This window comes from Hippopotamus amphibius, chromosome 9, assembly GCF_030028045.1.
Source record: "Hippopotamus amphibius kiboko isolate mHipAmp2 chromosome 9, mHipAmp2.hap2, whole genome shotgun sequence".
In the NCBI taxonomy this organism is placed as follows: Eukaryota; Metazoa; Chordata; class Mammalia; order Artiodactyla; family Hippopotamidae; genus Hippopotamus; species Hippopotamus amphibius.
In genome coordinates, this window is record NC_080194.1 from 136738039 (window position 1) to 136755709 (window position 17671).

The 17671-nt window shown below is 42.1% G+C and overlaps 1 protein-coding gene and 1 pseudogene across 2 annotated transcripts in view; one reads left to right on the forward strand and one right to left on the reverse strand.

Moving 5' to 3' along the window:
* Window positions 1-17671, reverse strand: part of TMC7 (transmembrane channel like 7) — a 59370-nt gene that overhangs the window by 19752 nt on the left and 21947 nt on the right. Inside the window, exons 5-9 of one of the 2 annotated variants that reach the window (XM_057750774.1) lie at window positions 15935-16017; window positions 8841-8986; window positions 5644-5791; window positions 4097-4270; window positions 2716-2873 (exon numbers count right to left, since the gene is read on the reverse strand). In XM_057750774.1, the coding sequence (XP_057606757.1) occupies window positions 2716-2873; window positions 4097-4270; window positions 5644-5791; window positions 8841-8986; window positions 15935-16017 (709 nt within the window). The remainder of the gene's footprint in view (window positions 1-2715; window positions 2874-4096; window positions 4271-5643; window positions 5792-8840; window positions 8987-15934; window positions 16018-17671) is intronic. The other variant, XM_057750775.1, reaches the window with a different exon arrangement.
* Window positions 13884-14540, forward strand: LOC130860177 (protein UXT-like; annotated as a pseudogene).

Consider the following 17671-nt stretch of genomic DNA (forward strand, 5'->3'; position numbering starts at 1 on the left):
TTCCCTCTAAGATCAGGAACAAGACAAGCATGTCCACTCTCACCACTACTATTCAACATAGTTTCGGAAGTCCTTGCCACAGCAATCAGAGAAGAAAAGGAAATAAAAGGAATCCAAATTGGAAAAGAAGTAAAACTGTCACTGTTCGCAGATGACATGCTACTATACATAGAAAATCCTAAAGATGCCACCAGAAAACTACTTGAGCTAATCAATGAGTTAGGTAAAGTTGCAGGATACAAAATTAACACACAGAAATCTCTTGCATTTCTATACACTAACAATGCAAGATCAGAAAGAGAAATTAAGGAAACAATCCCATTCACCATGGCAACCAAAAGAATAAAATACCTAGGAATAAACCTAACTAAGGAGGTGAAAGACCTGTCCTCAGAAAACTATAAGACACTCATGAAAGAAATCGAAGACGACACAAACAGATGGAGGGACATACCATGTTCTTGGATTGGAAGAATCAACATTGTGAAAATGACTATACTACCCAAAGCAATTTACAGATTCAATGCAATCCCGATCAAATTACCAATGGCATTTTTCACAGAACTAGAACAAGAAATTTTACGATTTGTATGGACATGCAAAAGACCCCGAATAGCCAAAGCAATCTTGAGAAGGAAAGACGGAGTTGGTGGAATCAGGCTTCCTGACTTCAAACTATACTACAGGGCTACAGTGATCAAGACAGTACGGTACTGGCACAAAAACAGAAATATAGATCAATGGAACAAGATAGAAAGCCCAGAGATAAACTATGGTCAACTAATCTATGACAAAGGAAGCAAGGATATACAATGGAGAAAAGGCAGCCACTTCAGTAAGTGGTGCTGGAAAAACCGGGCAGCTACACAAAAATAAACTCAAAATGAATTAAAGACCTAAATGTAAGGCCAGACACTATAAAACTCCTAGAGGAAAACATAGGAAGAACACTCTTTGACGTAAATAACAGCAAGATCTTTTTTGATCCACCCCCTAGAGTAATGGAAATAAAAACAAAAATAAAGAAGTGAGACCTAATGAAACTTGAAAGCTTCTGCACAGCAAAGGAAACTATAAGCAAGACGAAAAGACAACCCTCAGAATGGGAGAAAATATTTGCAAACGAATCAACAGACAAAGGATTAATCCCCAAAATATATAAACAGTTCATCCAGCTCAATATCAAAAAAACAAACAACCCAATCCAAAAATGGGCAGAAGACCTAAACAGGCATTTCTCCAAAGAAGACATACGAATGGCCAAGAGGCACATGAAAAGCTGCTCAACATCACTAATTATTAGAGAAATGCAAATCAAAACGACAATGAGGTATCACCTCACACTGGTGAGAATGGGCATCATCAGAAAATCGACAAACAGTAAATGCTGGAGAGGGTGTGGAGAAAAGGGAACGCTCTTCCACTGTCGGTGGGAATGTAAATTGATACAGCCACTATGGAAAACAGTATGGAGGTTCCCTGCAAAACTGAAAATAGAGTTACCATATGACCCAGCAATCCCACTGCTGGGCATATACCCAGAGAACACCATCATTGAAAAAAGACACATGCACTCCCATGTTCATTGCAGCACTATTTACAATAGCCAGGACATGGAAGCAACCTAAATGTCCATCAACAGATGAAAGGATAAAAAAGATGTGGTACATATATACAATGGAATATTACTCAGCTGTAAAAAGCAATGAAACTGGGACATTTGTAGAGACATGGATGGACCTAGAGACTGTCATACAGAGTGAAGTGAGTCAGAAAGAGAAAAACAAATATCGTATATTAACACATATATGTGGAATATAGAACAATGGTACAAATCAACTGGTTTGCAAGGCAGAAATAGAGACACAGATGCAGAGAACAAACATATGGACACCAAGTGGGGAAAGCGAGGAGGGTTAGGGGGGATGAACTGGGAGACTGGGATTGCCACATATACATTACTAATAAGAAAAAAAATACCCAATTGTACACTCTAAATATATGCAGTTTATTGTATGTTAACTGTATCTCAATAAAAGTTCTTAAAATAAAATAAAAAGTTAATGGTAGTACACACAGTTAGTGACTGGGCCACATTTTTCTTGTCACTCACTCCAGCGCAAGTCTCAGGTTCCTACTGCCAGTTCCCACTGTAAGTCTCCTCCCAAGGCCATGCGTGGGGGTAGTGTGTTAGGCGAGTTAACACCCCTGGGACCCAGCCACCGCTAGGCAGGGCAGGATGAATACTTGTTGGAGGACAAACACTCTCCTCAGTAGGAAAATTCTAAGATATTTTCCACACAAACTCCCAGAGCTGTCCCATAGGACTGAGTCGCAGATGCAACTTGCCAAATAACATATACACCCTTTATCAGCTGCCTTCCCTTCTCTCTCTCTCTCACTTCCTCACTGTCCTGCCGGTATGCAGTTGTCTTTCTAACATTGTCAGAGCATCAGCTCCTCCAAGGGCCCCACTCTATGCCCTCAGCTGTTGATGTGCTAATACCTGAACCAAAAATATACTACAGCTAAGCAGACACTCAAGTCAAAGAGATTTCCCTGCATGCGCAAACTCTGATTCATTCAGAGGGGGGCGTCCAAAGGCTGAAGAGGATTCTTGACTCAGCAGGGAAAGGTACCACAATTGATTAGCAATGTCTGCCGTGGGCACAGGAGGGGACAAGTGGTGACCTGCTTGGCACGTTTAGGCATTACCTGAGGATGGTCAGCCGGATCTCAAAGCCTGGGGAATAATCCTCATAGTGGATGATCTTGGCAAAGATTATTGGGGTAATGAAATTGGCCAGTGTGATCACAATAGAAGGGAGGTACAATATCAAGAGGTTCTCTCCAAAAACCATCTTGTCGATTTCCTGTGAAGATAATGAAACTGGTCACGAATAAAATAAGTTGCATCACAAATGAACCGACCTTAAAAGAACTCAGCTATACGTATGTCAAATCGTTATGCTGAACACCTTCAACTTATACAGTGTTGTACGTCAAGTACATCTCATTAAAACTGTAACGGAAAAAAACAAACAAACAGGTTTAGCAAACAAAACATTGGTTTCATTCAACATGGTACCTAAAACTAAGCCATCTCCTTCCTTGGGTGTTCAGAGGAACCATGATCTAGTACCATACCGCAAGAAAAATCAGCTCTTTTGGATTTATTACAGTGAAACATAAAAAATCCATGCATTCTGTATCAATGGGCAATTTAAAGCATTCTCAAGGCTGTGCTAATTGACTTGGAATAGCCATTCTCTCCTTCTTTCATAAAAATAGACTATTTAATCACATATATGGCTATCTGGGATAAAACTAAATCTGGCTATCTTCCTAGGTAAATGGCTATCTGACTAAATTCTGGCCAAAGGGATGTAAGTGGAAGTTTTAAGTGCAACCTCCAGGTCCTGCCCTTGAAGGGAAGAGGTGTGCTCTCCCCATCTCCTTCACTTCCTTTACACTGGCTAGAATGTGAACACGGTGAGCTACCCTGTGTCATACAGAAGAAGGCCACAACCTGAGGATGGCAGAGCTACAAGACAGAAGGCACCTGGGCCCCTGATGACTGACTTCATGAAGCAGAGCCACTAGACCAACTGAGATTATTATTATTTTCTATCTATTTTTTATTTTTTGGCCACACCGCAGCACGCGGGATCTTAAGTTCCCCAACCAGGGATCAAACCCGTGCCCCCAGCAATGGAAGCGTGGGGTCTTAACCAGTGGACCACCAGGGAAGTCCCCAGCTTGGATTTTTAAAACCACTGTTATTTTACATAAACTGAGGCCCTAGCTAACAAGTCATGCAGTTGGGGATTAAATCCAGGCAGTCCAGCCTGGATTTGAATCTTGTAAATTCCAGGAGTAGGTACCCCAATCACTCTATTTTGGATACTTTTTTTTTTTCTATTGAAAGTGGAAATTCGTCACTCTGATTTTAGGTTCTCTGTCATATCCGCCAAACTTCTATCCTCATAGGTAAAATAGAATGATGATAGTATCTATCTCAGAGGTCTGCAATACACTTAGCACACATAACGTCCAACCAGAGTAAAAGTGAAATTCACTTTCACGGAGCACTTACTTTTTTCATGTGTTCCTGAGAGAATATAGTTGCTCTATAGATTGCATAAAAGCATGCTGCTAAGACAGCCAGCACAATACAGTTCAAAAACAGTCTCAAAGAGTAAATCCGTATTGTTTCTTCTGAGGTCCTTTCTGCTATTTTCTGCCGTATTCTTTCTTCCTCCAGATCTGCCTGAGAACCAAAGAAAACTCATTTGTGAGGCACTGGGATGAAGCGATATTTAGAGGTGGAAACTGTGACTCATCACCGTACCCTCCCTTTAAAGATCCCAAGGAACCTTTAAAGTTTCCTTAAATATTCATCTCCCCCAGGATACCCTCCCAGACTAAGCCCAACCAGTTTCCACGTCTACTAAAAAGGCCTCAGTGAAGGCAGACCTCCTATTTAAGACTGAAATTAGACTTTGCAATAAATGTGAAAACAGAACTATTCAGGACATTAACTATATGTAGTCAGAATTATTTTTTTCTTTCTTTTTTTATCTTTATGGGAGTATAATTGCTTTACAGTATTGTGTTAGTGTCTGCTGTACAACAAAGTGAATCAGCCATATGTATACATATATCCCCACATCCCCTCCCTCTTGAGCCTCCCTCCCCACCTCCCTATCCCACCCCTTTAGGTCTTCACAAAGCATCGACCTCCCCTTCACAAAGCATCCACCTGATCTCCCTGTGTTATGCAGCAGCTTCCCACTAGCCATCTATTTTACATTTGGTAGGGTGTATATGTCAACGCTACTCTCTCCCTGCGTCCCAGCTTCCCCTCCCTGCCCCCAACCGTGTCCTCAAGTCCATTCTCTACGTCATCTCTATTCCTGCCCTGCCACTAGGTTCATCAGTACCATTTTTCTAGATAATATACTTCATTTGATTCCTTCCATCTTACTTTATTAGGGTTTTGGTATCATTGTCTCCTTTCCTGGGCAGGTTTGATCAAGATGCTATTTGTTACTCCTTTTCTCTTGCTTAATGTTTCATATTCTCTCAACTCCACCTTACCATCATAGCATTCTTAGTCCTATTTCTCCGGGTTTAAGCGATGTTTATGACAGGTTCTAATCAAGTGGAAAAATAACAGTGCAAACCAACAAGGACCTACTGTAGAGCACAGAGAACTCTACTCAATATTCTGTGATAGCCTACATGAGAAAAGAATCTAAAAGAGAATGAATATATGTATATGTATAACTGAATCACTTTGCTGTACACCTGAAACTAACACAACATGGTAAGTTGACTACGCTCCCACAAAATTAAAAGAAAAAAAGAATAACAGTTTTCTTCAACTGGGATTAAAATAAGTTCCCTAAATTAAAAAAAACAAAAACAAAAAACAGTACAAAGTGGTGGGGGAGGAGGGAAGATACCGCCTCTTTCCCCAGCCCCAGTTCACCAGCTTCACGCTTGGGGCCAAGGAGATCAACCCCAGGAAGTGGTTCTCTGCAAAAAGCTCTAGAAACACTGGGGACAGCCTGGCCCCCACTTGCTCCCTTGCAAGCTGCAAGCCCGCCTCCCGCCAAGAGAAGACCGAGAGGCACTCACTCGGAGCTCGTAGCGCAGGCTGCTGTGCTTCAGGTCCGCCATGCTGCGGTTGGTGATGCAGAAGTCCCAGCCTGCAAAGATCTTGTTGCAGTAGCTCTGGAAGTGCTCCTCGCTCCGGATCAGGCTGATTTTGAACCCTTCCACGGACCTGACCCCAAAACACAATTACCCTTCTTATAACAACAACAAAATACAGGCTCATGGATTGGCTTTGTCTAAAATTAAAAAGTTACACACGGCTGCATCTTCCACCCATCTGGACGTGCATGGTCACGTTTTGGACGGTTCTAAATGTGTGGCAGCCACCCAGGCACCTCATTGTTGAAAATCACTTCCTTTCATCCATTCAATGGCTTCTTTCACGGCTGGAATAAAATCCAAACTCTTTTAACAGGCCCTAGAGGTCCCGCATGATCCTGCATGGGGCCATCTTTCCCCTCATAGCGCCACTCTGCTGCAAAGACAAAGCCTTTCTTTCCTATCCATAAACACACAAACCTCTCCTCCAGCCTCAGGGCCTTTGCACTTGCAGTTCCCTCCGCCCTCTCCTCTTCCCATGGCTGTCTCCCTCTTATTCCCCAGGTTTGCTCAAATATCCCCTCCACAGATTCCCCACCACCCCATCTAAAGTTGTGACTCCTACTTCAAGTCAGTCTCCTTAGTTTCACAGCAATAACCTAACCTACAATCATCTTATTGAAGTGTTTACTGCTTGTAGTCCCTTATCCTGACTTAATTTTAAATTCCTTGAGGGCAGGTACCCTGGCTGTCTTGCCACCTTTATATCCAGAATACCTGAATATAAAATATGGTCACTATCCAGCTGATGGATAAATGCATGAATAAATGATTTGAACAGTAAAATAACCAAATATTGAGTGAGCACCTGTTTAGGTCACACGCCACTCTGCTGCACAAGTTCATAATCATCACTCATTCAATATGCTTTCCTGGAAAAAAACACACTCGGGCACTTGAGATAAAAACACCAAATGCCACACACTCTGTAGACGAACCAGGGTATTTTTAGGATTTGCTGATTCGTGAAGACAATAGAAATCCAAGGAATTATAGCAACCAGTCGTTCTGCCAAAGGTTCACAGAGAAGAATTTATGTCAGTGCCAACTGGGGTGCTTCTCCAAAATGCAGACTCCCAGGCAATTTCATATCCTGAGATTTTTAATTCAGTGGGCCTCTTGGGGGGTCCAGAAATACGCTATTTATAAAGCTCCATGGTGATTCTGAGATGCCACCCCAGTTAAATGGTCTGATTTAGACCAAATCTACATTTTACAGATGAGAAAGCTAAGATCTAGAGAAGGGAAAAAGTACTTCCGTAGACCCAGAGAGCTAGCGGCAGGACTGGGGTGAGCTCAGGGATGGCGGTGACGATTTTAACGTAGTAAACATTTACAAGGTGGCAGGCCCAGCGCTAAGTTCTTCACCTGCCTTGTTTCAGTTAATCTTCCCAACAACCCTTCTGGGGTTGGGAAGCCAAGGACATTTCCCATTTCCCAGACAAAGGAAACGAGGTTCAAAGGGGTGAAGTGACATCTGAACCTTGGTCTCTGGACCCCCAAATCCTCGCTCTTTGCCACCCTGTAGCACTTCCTCCTCCCTGGGCAGGCCACTCCTCATGACATCACAGCCACCCTCCCTGCAGGCTTCCCCACGCAGCGATCAAGGCCCGGAGGTGCAGGAGTTCCAGCCAGACCCGGAGGTGGATTCGCTGTTCAGCTAATAAAGCTTCCTCTTCAGGGCCCGTTCCAAGGTCCTGGGAGTGCCTCTAGCAATGTGTTCATGTGGTCTTGTTTTTATATTTTATGATTCACAAAAGATATTTTCATGTTCTTTGCCCCTCTACACTGTCTATACTACAGGTCCATAAAACCCGGATCTGCCCCTCCCACGAGTACAGAAGAGCAAAGCCAGAACCCAATCAACCAACATCTCTTTACCAAACAGCTTTCTGCTCAGAACGAGCCACTCCTCATTCTATCACCATGCTGCCTGCTTGCAGGGGGGATGGACACACACCAGTTCATGTTCATCTCACAGATTCTGACTCTGGGGTTTTCTCTGTGGCGATGAGCCCTGGTTTCCATGGAGGACAAACTCAGTCTCTAACACCCTGGTCTCTTCTACACCTGTGGTTCTCCTTCCACAGTGTAGCGCTAGTGCTGGGATATGGCTGCCAGTCAAGGACCACATTTCCCAGCCTCCCTCGCAGTGGTCATGTGACTAAGCTACAGCTGATGGAATGTGAGTGATATCCATCACTCCCAGGCTGAGCCCAGAAACACCTTCCACGTGATACTCCTCCAAGGTCGTTTTCCCTTCCAGCCCTCACGAGGAACATCTAAGCCACATGTTGACGATGGCTGAGCTTCAGTCAACTTGAGTCCCAGCAGGACTGAGAAGGACTCTTCCACACTCCCCTGCGGCCCACTAAGAACTCCATGTAAGAAAGAGACACAACTTCTATTGTGTTGGGCCACTGTACTTTTGGGGATGGTTGTTTCTTAAAGTAATATTCCTCACGTTTCTTGGGAATTGGCACCCCCCAATAAAACGCTTGTCTACCAATGGGAAATGTCACGTTCGCACAAGACCTAACCCACTGGCCACAACCGAAGGGTGGGGATTGGGTGCCTGAATGAAGCAGAGCCAACAAGTCTCTTCAAAGGATTTCTGAGCCTGTGAGCCTGGGAGTCCACATAAGGAAGCTGCCACCAGAAGAATCAGAGATGCAGGAGCCCTCGCTTTGGGTTCTTTTGAATCCATTCCTGTACCCTTGTCCTTCCTGTAATCTGGAGTTTCCTCCCTTCCTTGGCTCTCTCAGTCACTCAATTCCCCTTTACCCCAGTTAGTCAGAGCTGAGTTTCTGCCACCTCAACCTAATAGAGACCCTGTTAGCACACACACCAGATCAAAGATAAGGTTGAGGGAATGGTACTGGCGAATGTGTTCAATGATGACTGACTGAAAACTCCAGGCTGCTACTCCACTCCCAAATGCTGCCTCCATTTCCTCCAGGTCTCCACAGGCTCCAACACACTCACAACCCTTTCCCCCAAAGCCCACCCCTAGACGCTGCTCATCCTTTGGGCAATGGCTCCTGGAGTCCACAGACCTTCAACAGACTTCAGCCATCAAGAGTAATTCAAAGAGAGCACGATGACAAGATAAACTTTACCTTTTCACTATCCAAAGAAGGCTCAGGGCCAGGTAGGCAACTGTGCTTAACACATAAGCCAGAGGCAGGTCATAGACGAAGTTCTGAAACTTCACCCCATCAATGGTGTAATGTCCATAAAAGAGGCAGGTGTCCTCCAGGAAACCCTAAAATAAAGCCAAGGGCATGAGGTCAGGTTGACGAGTTGACTGCAGGGAACCAGGAAACCTGCCTCTGCCTCAAGGACCTCATATTCCGGTGTCATTGTTCATCCCTGAAATCCCAGAGACTAGAAAAATTCCAGATCTGCAGCAACATGGATACAACTAGCGATTATCATACTAAGTGAAGTAAGTCAGAAAGAGAAAAGACAAATACCATACACTATCACTTACATGTGGAATCTAAAATATGACACAAATGCACCTACCTATGAAACAGAAACAGACTCACAGACATAGAGAATAGATGATGGTCGCCAAAGGGGAGGAGGTTGGGAGTGGGGGAGATGGAATGGGAGGGGGAGAGATGGAATGCGAGGGAGGTTGGGGTTAGCAGATGTAAGCTTTTATATACAGAGTGGATAAACAAGGTCCTGCTGTAAAGCACAGAGAACTATATTCAATATTCTATGATAAACCATAATGGAAAAGAATATTAAAAAAAAAGAATGTATATATATGTATAACTGAATCACTTTGCTATACAGCTGTAATTAAGACAACATTGTAAATCAACTATACTTCAATTTTAAAAAATAAATTGAAAAAGAATTTAGACCAATTAAAAAAAATAGAAAAGAAAAATCCCAGAGGTATATGGGGTGCTCAACTAGGGTTTGGGGAATAGGGCACAGATAAAGCCTGAGCATTAAAAATACACAGGGGTACAATCCAAAAATGAAATTAGGGAAACAATTCCACGTGCAATAATAGCAAAAATAATAACATATTTGGGAACAGATTTAACAAATGAAGTATAAATCTTATACTCTTAAAACTATAAAACATTGTTTAAAAATTAAAGAAGGTCTCAGACTTCCCTGGTGGCACAGTGGTTAAGAATCCACCTGCCCATGCAGGGGACACGGGTTTGAGCCCTGGTCCAGGAAGATCCCACATGCTGCAGAGCAACTAAGCCCGTGAGCCACAATTACTGAGCCCTCTCGCCACAACTACTGAAGCCCGCACGCCTAGAGCCCGTGCTCTGCAACAAGAGAAGCCACCACAATAAGAAGCCTGTGCGCTGCAACTAGAGAAAACCTGTGCGCAGCAACGAAGACCCAATACAGCCAAAAAAAAAAAAATTTAAAGAAGATTTAAACAAATGGAAAAACATCCCCCGCTCATGGATCAGGAGATTCATGGCAACACTCGCCAAACGGATCTACAGAATCAACACACCCCTATCAGAATCCCAGCTGGCTTCTTTGTAGAAACTGATAAGACAATCCTAAAATTCATATGGAATTGCAAGGGTCTCAGAATAGCCAAAATAATCTTGAAGAAGAAAAACAAAGTTGTAGGACTCACACATCCCAATTTCAAAGCTTACTACAAAACAACAGTAATCAAGATGGTGTGGTCCTAGCACAGGAATAGACATATAGATCAATGGAATAGAATTGAGTCCAAAAATGAACCCATACATCTGTGGTCAACTGATTTTTGATAAGGGGGAAAAAAGAGTCTTTTCAAGAAATGGTGCTGAAACAACTGGACAACCACATGCAAAAAATAAAATAAAATAAATTGAGCCCCTATCTTACACCATATATAAATTTTAACTTAAAATGGATCAAGGGCCTAAATGTAAGAGCTAAAACTATAAAAGTCTTGACGAGGGCAGAGAGTTAAATCTGCATGACCTTGAATTTCACAATGGATTATTAGACAGGACACCAAAAGCACAAGTAGCAAAAGAAAAAATAAATTGACTTCATAAAAATTAAAAACTTTTGTGCTTCAAAGGACACTATCAAGAAAGTGAAAAGACAATCCAGAGAATGGGAGAAAATACCTGTAAATCATATACGCGATAAAGTACTTTTTAAGAAAACTCATAACTCAACGATAAGACAGATAATCCAATTAAAAGTGGAAAGAAGGGGACTTCCCTGGTGGTGCAGTGGTAAAGAATCTGTCTTGCAATGCCGGGGACACAGGTTCAATCCCCAGTCGGGGAACTAAGATCCCACATGGTACGGGGCAACTAAGCCTGTGCGCACCACAACTACTGAGCCTGTGTGCCTCAACTAGAGAGCCCACATGCCACAACTAGAGAGAGAAAACTCACATGCCACACTAGAGAGAAGCCCATGCACCGCAATGAAAGATCCTGCACGCCACAACAGAGATCCAGCATGCCGCAACTAAGACCCAACACAACCAAAATAAAAATAAATTTTTAAAAATATAAGAGGGTCTAAACAGACATTTATTCAAAGAATATACAAAAGGCCAAAAAGCACATGAAAAGATGATCAACATCATTAGTCATTAGAGAAATGCAAATCAAAACCACAAAAAGATTCCACTGCACACAAACTAGGGTGGCTATAATAAAAATGTTAGGTAATAGCAAGTGCTGACAAGGATGTGGAGACATCAGAAACCTTATGCACTGCTGGTGAGCATGTGAAGTGGTATAGCCACTCTGGAAAAGTCTGGCAGTTTCTCAAAAAGTTAAATATCGGGTTACCATTTGACCCAGTGATTTCCACTCCCCAAAGAATTGAAAAGATGTCCACACAAAACCCCAGACATGAATGTTCTTAGCAGCATTATTCATAACAGCCAAAAGGGGGAAACAACCCGTGTCCGTCACAAATGTATAAACAAACTGTAGTATTTCCACACAATGTAATCTTATTTGGCCACAACAAGGAATTAAAGACTGATAGATGCTCCAACATGGATGAACCTTAAAAACATGCTAAGTGACAGAAACTAGAGACAAAAAGACCATGTATCATATGATTCTGCTCATATGAAATGTCATGAATAAGCATTTCATAGAGACAGAAAATAGATTAATGACTGCTTAGCACTGAGCAGGGGAATTGGTAGGTAGTAGTTAAAGGCTACAGGGTTTCTTTTTGAGGTGATAAAAATATTCTAAAATTGACTGTGGTAATGGCTGCATAACTCTGTGAATATACTGAAAACCACTGAATTGTACACTTTAAATGGGTGAATTGTTTGATATGTGAATAGTATCTCAATAAAGCTATTACCAGAAAACAAACCAAAACCCTCCCCAAACCTAAAGGTGCCCTATGTGAAAGTACAACAGAGAAAAGTCCATGACTTCTTATGGTGGGAATAACTGAACATCTCAAACTCCTCCCTGAATAGCAAGGATAGAACATTCTAGGAGATTGAGAAAGGAAATATATACAGAGAACAGAAATAGTATAAGTAGTACCTAGATGTTCACTACAGTATTGTTTATAAAGGGGAAAGGGAAGCAATCTGAATGGCCACCAAGAGGGGACTGGCTAGATCATGAAAAATCCATATTATAAAATATTAAGAAGCCCATAAAAGTGCACGAGAAAGGTTGAGAAAGCTATGAACCATGTAAAGGATCGGTGTTCTCTGGGAAGAGGTAATTTTATATTTTACTCTATAAGTCTCATATTTTTATGATAACCATGTATTCTTATATTAAGTAGTTAAGTAAATTTTTAATAGAAAAAAAAGCTGTAGAAACAGAAGACTGTCTTTTCTTTAACTCTCCTGAAGCTGGGGAACACAGGCCATAAAAACTTCCCCAATTACACAAAACCTGTTTTTATTGCCCCAGGTTATCAGGACAGTCATCAACCTCTCCCACAAAATCAAGTAATCTTACAGGACAAAGGTCAACTGGGCCTGGAAAATAATTTCTCTGGTATGATCATGAGCTTAGCTCAATTGTTTTTAGTAAAAACAAGCCACTGCTTAATCTCTCTGGCCAGCTCCCTCTTGGGCCTATTTAAATTTAAATTTATATGCGACATGATAAAGGTTATTAGCTAAAACTACTGCAGTAATCATAACATGTACATGTATCAAAGCAACATGTCGACATCCTCAGACGTATACAATGTTACATCTCAATCATATCAATTAAAAAAAAAACACATGCACAACATGAAAGAATGCTACTAGCTTGCTATGTTGAGAACTGTGTTTTTCAGTGAATGAATGTGACAGGCATACTGTAACACATTAGTAAGATTTTAAAAACACAGGAAAAAAAGATGGTTGTAAAAGTGTCACTTGCTCAATCTGTTCAGAGTACTTTTATTTTAGTCAGTGCATAGGATGTCAATTCTGTAATGTGTGTAGAAAAGTTTTCAAAATTCAGTGTGACAGAGGAGTCTGTAAGACTGCTACAGACGTGCAACCCACATGGAGAAAACCACCTGGTGTTTCCAGGAGTGGATGTGATGGTCATTTTGTAATACATACAGAAATGTTTAAAAACACTTGTAAGAAATATGTTAAAGTGGTATTTGCTTGCTACATAGAAAACCCTGTTCAGTGAGTGGATGTTCTGTTCATTCTATAAACATGAACAGAAGTGTTTAAAAACACATGAGAAATAAGTGTAAGTCTGCTACTTGCTTGCATCAGTGAGAACAGTCATATTACAGGGAATGTACATGATGGCCATTCTGTAACGCGTGTAGAATGGTTTTAAAAACACATATTGAAAACAAATTGAAATTGAAATCAACAACATAAAATGAAATTAAAATTCAGTTTCTCGGTCACATTAGCCACATTTCAAGTGCCTAAGAGGAAATGGCTGTCGAATTTCACACCAGGGACCCAGAACATTCTCATCACTGTAGAAAATTCATTCTTTGGGCCAGGGCTGCTTTTATCATGCATACTGAACATCTGTGATCAAGTGCATCTATGTCTCCTGTAAGATCTTTCCTATAACGAAGAAGATCATGGTGTGCGGAGATCTAACAGGAGAAACTGAGGTAACGGTTGTGTCTGGGTGTCCCTGTGTGACTGGGTCCCAGAGTTGGGAGGGGCGGAAGGCTGAACCCTCAGCATGAGCCAAATGACCCCACTCCTAACGTTGAGAGGGTACAGATGTTCTGTGTTTGAGGCCAAACTGAGTGGTCACCATGGTCTTCCCCTCCCCATTCCTCAGGAGCCCATCACGGCGACAGCCCCTAAGCTGTAGGCGGTGGAGGCCACGGAGGAGAAAGTGCTGTGCTACGCAGCTTTCATCTCTGACGTGCTGCAGCGGGACCTGCAAAAGGTGCTGGAACGTTGCGACAAGGTATATGAGCAGCTGGCCAAATACCTTCAACTGAGAAATGTCATCGAGAGACTCCAGGAAGCTAACCACTCAGAGTTATATATGCAGGTGGAGTTGGGCTGTAACCTCTTCGTCGACAGTGGTCCCAGACACTTCACGGAGCTTTGTGGCCCTCGGATATGGTTTTTTCCTGGAGTGGACACTGGCAGCAGCTCTCAAGTTCATTGATCGCAAGAGCAATCTCCTCACAGAGCTCAGTGACAGCCTCACCAAGGACCCCACGGATATCAAGGCTCATAGCCACATGTGGCTAGAGGGCTTAGAGAACCACAAAGCCTGCAGAATTTCCCGGAGCCTCACCAGGACTTCTTCCTAGCTCCCCTGACATTAAAGAGCCTGAATGTCTCTGCGGAAAAAAAAAAGGAGAAACTTCTCTTGTGGGATGTGACCTAAAGAAATGGGGATTTGATCTCACTAGTGTGTACCTCAGACGAGGCACTGACTTTCTTTTCTCCTTGTGTAGTTTGCAGTTCTCCTTTGCATGGTGGACATTTTAACACCCCCCGACAATTCCTCTCAGTTGTTTTGAGGAAAACATGAGATCAGAGATGTAAGAACCACTTTTTCAAAATCAAATACTTTGAATAAATTCGAAGCTTTCTATTTATTGATTCAGAAATGTTCAATGGCATGGCATTTTAATACCAGGAACTTTCAGAAAGATATGTTTATACAGTCGTTATTTCTTAAAACATCTAAAGGAGTGGTTCTCAACCTGGGGTAATTTTGTCTCCCAGGAAACATCTGGGAATATCTGGAGACGTGTCTGGTTGTCATAACTGTGGGGCTGCTACTGGCATCTAGTGAATGGAGGCCACAGATGCTGTAAACACCCTACAGGGCATAGGACAAGCCCCACAACAAAGGAGGATCAGGTCCAAGGCTGAGAAACCCCAGTCAAGAAGGCAGAGATGGCCACTTTTCATAGCTGCAATCGTATGTGATGAAAAAAGTGGGATAAAAAAAGTGAAACTACACACAAAAAATAATTTTTTAGAATAAAGAATAAAAAACCTTTGGACCTACTACAGGAAGGATGTGATTAATTCCACTTTAGAGCAGCAGAATTAACCTGGGATTAATAAACTTGTAAGGGATTTCAGGGAATGTGTGTGTGTGCACAAGTGCAGTGTGTGCACATGTGTACCACACATGCCTGTGTGTGTAATTTCTGGGGAGAAGAGTCACAGCTTTCATCCAGGTAGTCCAGGACCGTGAAGGTTTTTCAGTGTCAGAGAAGTTAAATTCTTTCTGGATTTATTTTCACTGAAACTTCTTTCTATGGGGGAATTCATATTTTGTTGCAGGTCAATATGAAGGTGGTGGGACTTCCCCTGGTGGCACAGTGATTAAGACTTCATGCTCCTAATGCAGGGCGCCCGGGTTCGATCCCTGGCCAGGGAACCAGATCCCACATGCATGCTGCAACTAAGAGTTTGCATGACACAACTAGGGAACCCATGTGCCACAACTAAGGAGGCTGTGAGCCGCAATTAAGATCCAGTGCAACCAAATAAATAAATAAATATTAAAAAAAATATATGAAGGTGGCAGTCATTAGGAAAAGGCCAAGGGCTGAAAGTGACAAAGTACGTTTCCTCTACATCTTAGCAGGGGTGGGTGAACATTATCCTTGCTGAGAAGGTCACTGCAAAACCTGTGTCTTTTACTGCTACTTGTGTCAACACTGGTGTTTGACTCCCATTGCAGACATTCAGGAACCTTGTCTTTAAATTAACCTATTTCAGTACTAAGGGTCCAAATCCAGAATTATGTTAAATACTTACAGTGCCAGAAAGTAAGTCTATGATATAACTGTAAAAGTAAATGAGTCCAGAACTACTTATTGGATACACTGTGCACTGAACATCTGTAAAAAACAAAAACAAGAACATCAGTGGAAATAGCTTCAGTCTCTATAAATTGTCTATCATAATTTGCATATATATGCATGTATATGTATATACATTTAGATGTCATATACAATTATGTATGGATGTCTTTGTAAATCTGTGATTTTCTATTTGCAATCCAAACCCCCATGCACCAAGTACAATACCATTTCCCCCTTTCACTGTTCTCTCTAAATATCTGGGGATATATGTTTTTTTCTATATGTTTTGTATATAAGTCTACTTACAGTACAGTTTTTCTGACTGTATTGGTATTTTATGTTTTGGGGTTCATGTTTGCACACGTTTTGGAAGATGTGGTTGATATAATTATTATTCCATTTTAAGCACATCCAATTTTAAAAGATCTCTACACGTGTGTAAATTAACAAGCAGTCTCACTTAAAAACACACACACATATTTACCTACGTATAATTGACCAATAAATTTTTTGAACACCAATTTTAGTGACACTACATTATGCTTGAAAAACTAATTCACTTCCTCTGTATCAGTCAGCCATTGCTGTGTAACAAATAACCTTAAAGTCTCAATGACTTAACTTCCAAACATTTATTTTCTCCTTCATAGATCTGCAGTTTGAGTTCACTCAGCTGATTCAGGTTAAGCCAGGATGGACCCCAGGTTCCCAGTCGGGCTGAGGTCTGCTCTACATGACTTCACTTTGGGGCAGACTAGAAGAGGCAATGGCTACCCAAGGGGTGCTCTCCTCATGGCTCTTCTCATAAGGCAGGCGAAACACAAAAAGCTATTTCAAGCTAGTAGTCCACTAGATAAAACAAGTCACATGGCCAAATGCAATATCAATGGGGGCAGAAAGTATTCTCTCCCTGTAGTGGGAGGCTTTGCAAAATCACGATTACAGAGGAGTGACAAACTGGAGGAAATAATCCAATCTACTACCCCATCTCTGCGCCTTAGTTTGCCCTTTGTTTTTGTCCTTTGTTAAAATAAGAGAGTTGAACCAGTTCCTCCAAGGCCAATTCCACCTCTACCATTTTATAATTCTAACATGTGTGTTCACTTATTCATTCAACACACATCTCTTAATTACTATGCACCAGGGAGATGTTGCAGATAAAGTGATGAGTAAGAAGTAGTTCCTGCCTTTGAAAAGCTCACCATAAAGTGGTAGAAAAGACAAGTAGGAGTTAGGTATATATAAGGTGCTCAAATAGTTGTATGAACACAGTATTGGAAGCAAAGAGGAGGAAGACGGTCACTCTACTTGGAGCAGAGTCAGGAAGATGGAATCAGATGGCTGCCACTCTGCTCCTCACTCACTGTCCTCAAGACTAGAGGTTGGAAAACTATGGCCCTTGGGCCAAATCTGGCCAGCTGCCTCTTTTTGTCAATACTGTGTTTTCGGAGCACAGCCATGTCCATTCAGGACATTTGTCCAGGGTCACTTTTGTGCTACCATAGTTGCAACAGAGACTGTATGGTCTGCCAAGCCTACAATACTGACTACCTGGCCCTTTCCAGGAAGTGCGCCCACCAGCCACACCAGGCTTTTCATTTCCCCCACGCGCTGAGTTATCCCCAGCTCCGAACCTTTGCAGACGCTGTTCCTCTGCACGAAGATGCTTCCCCAAGCTCTCCAACGACTA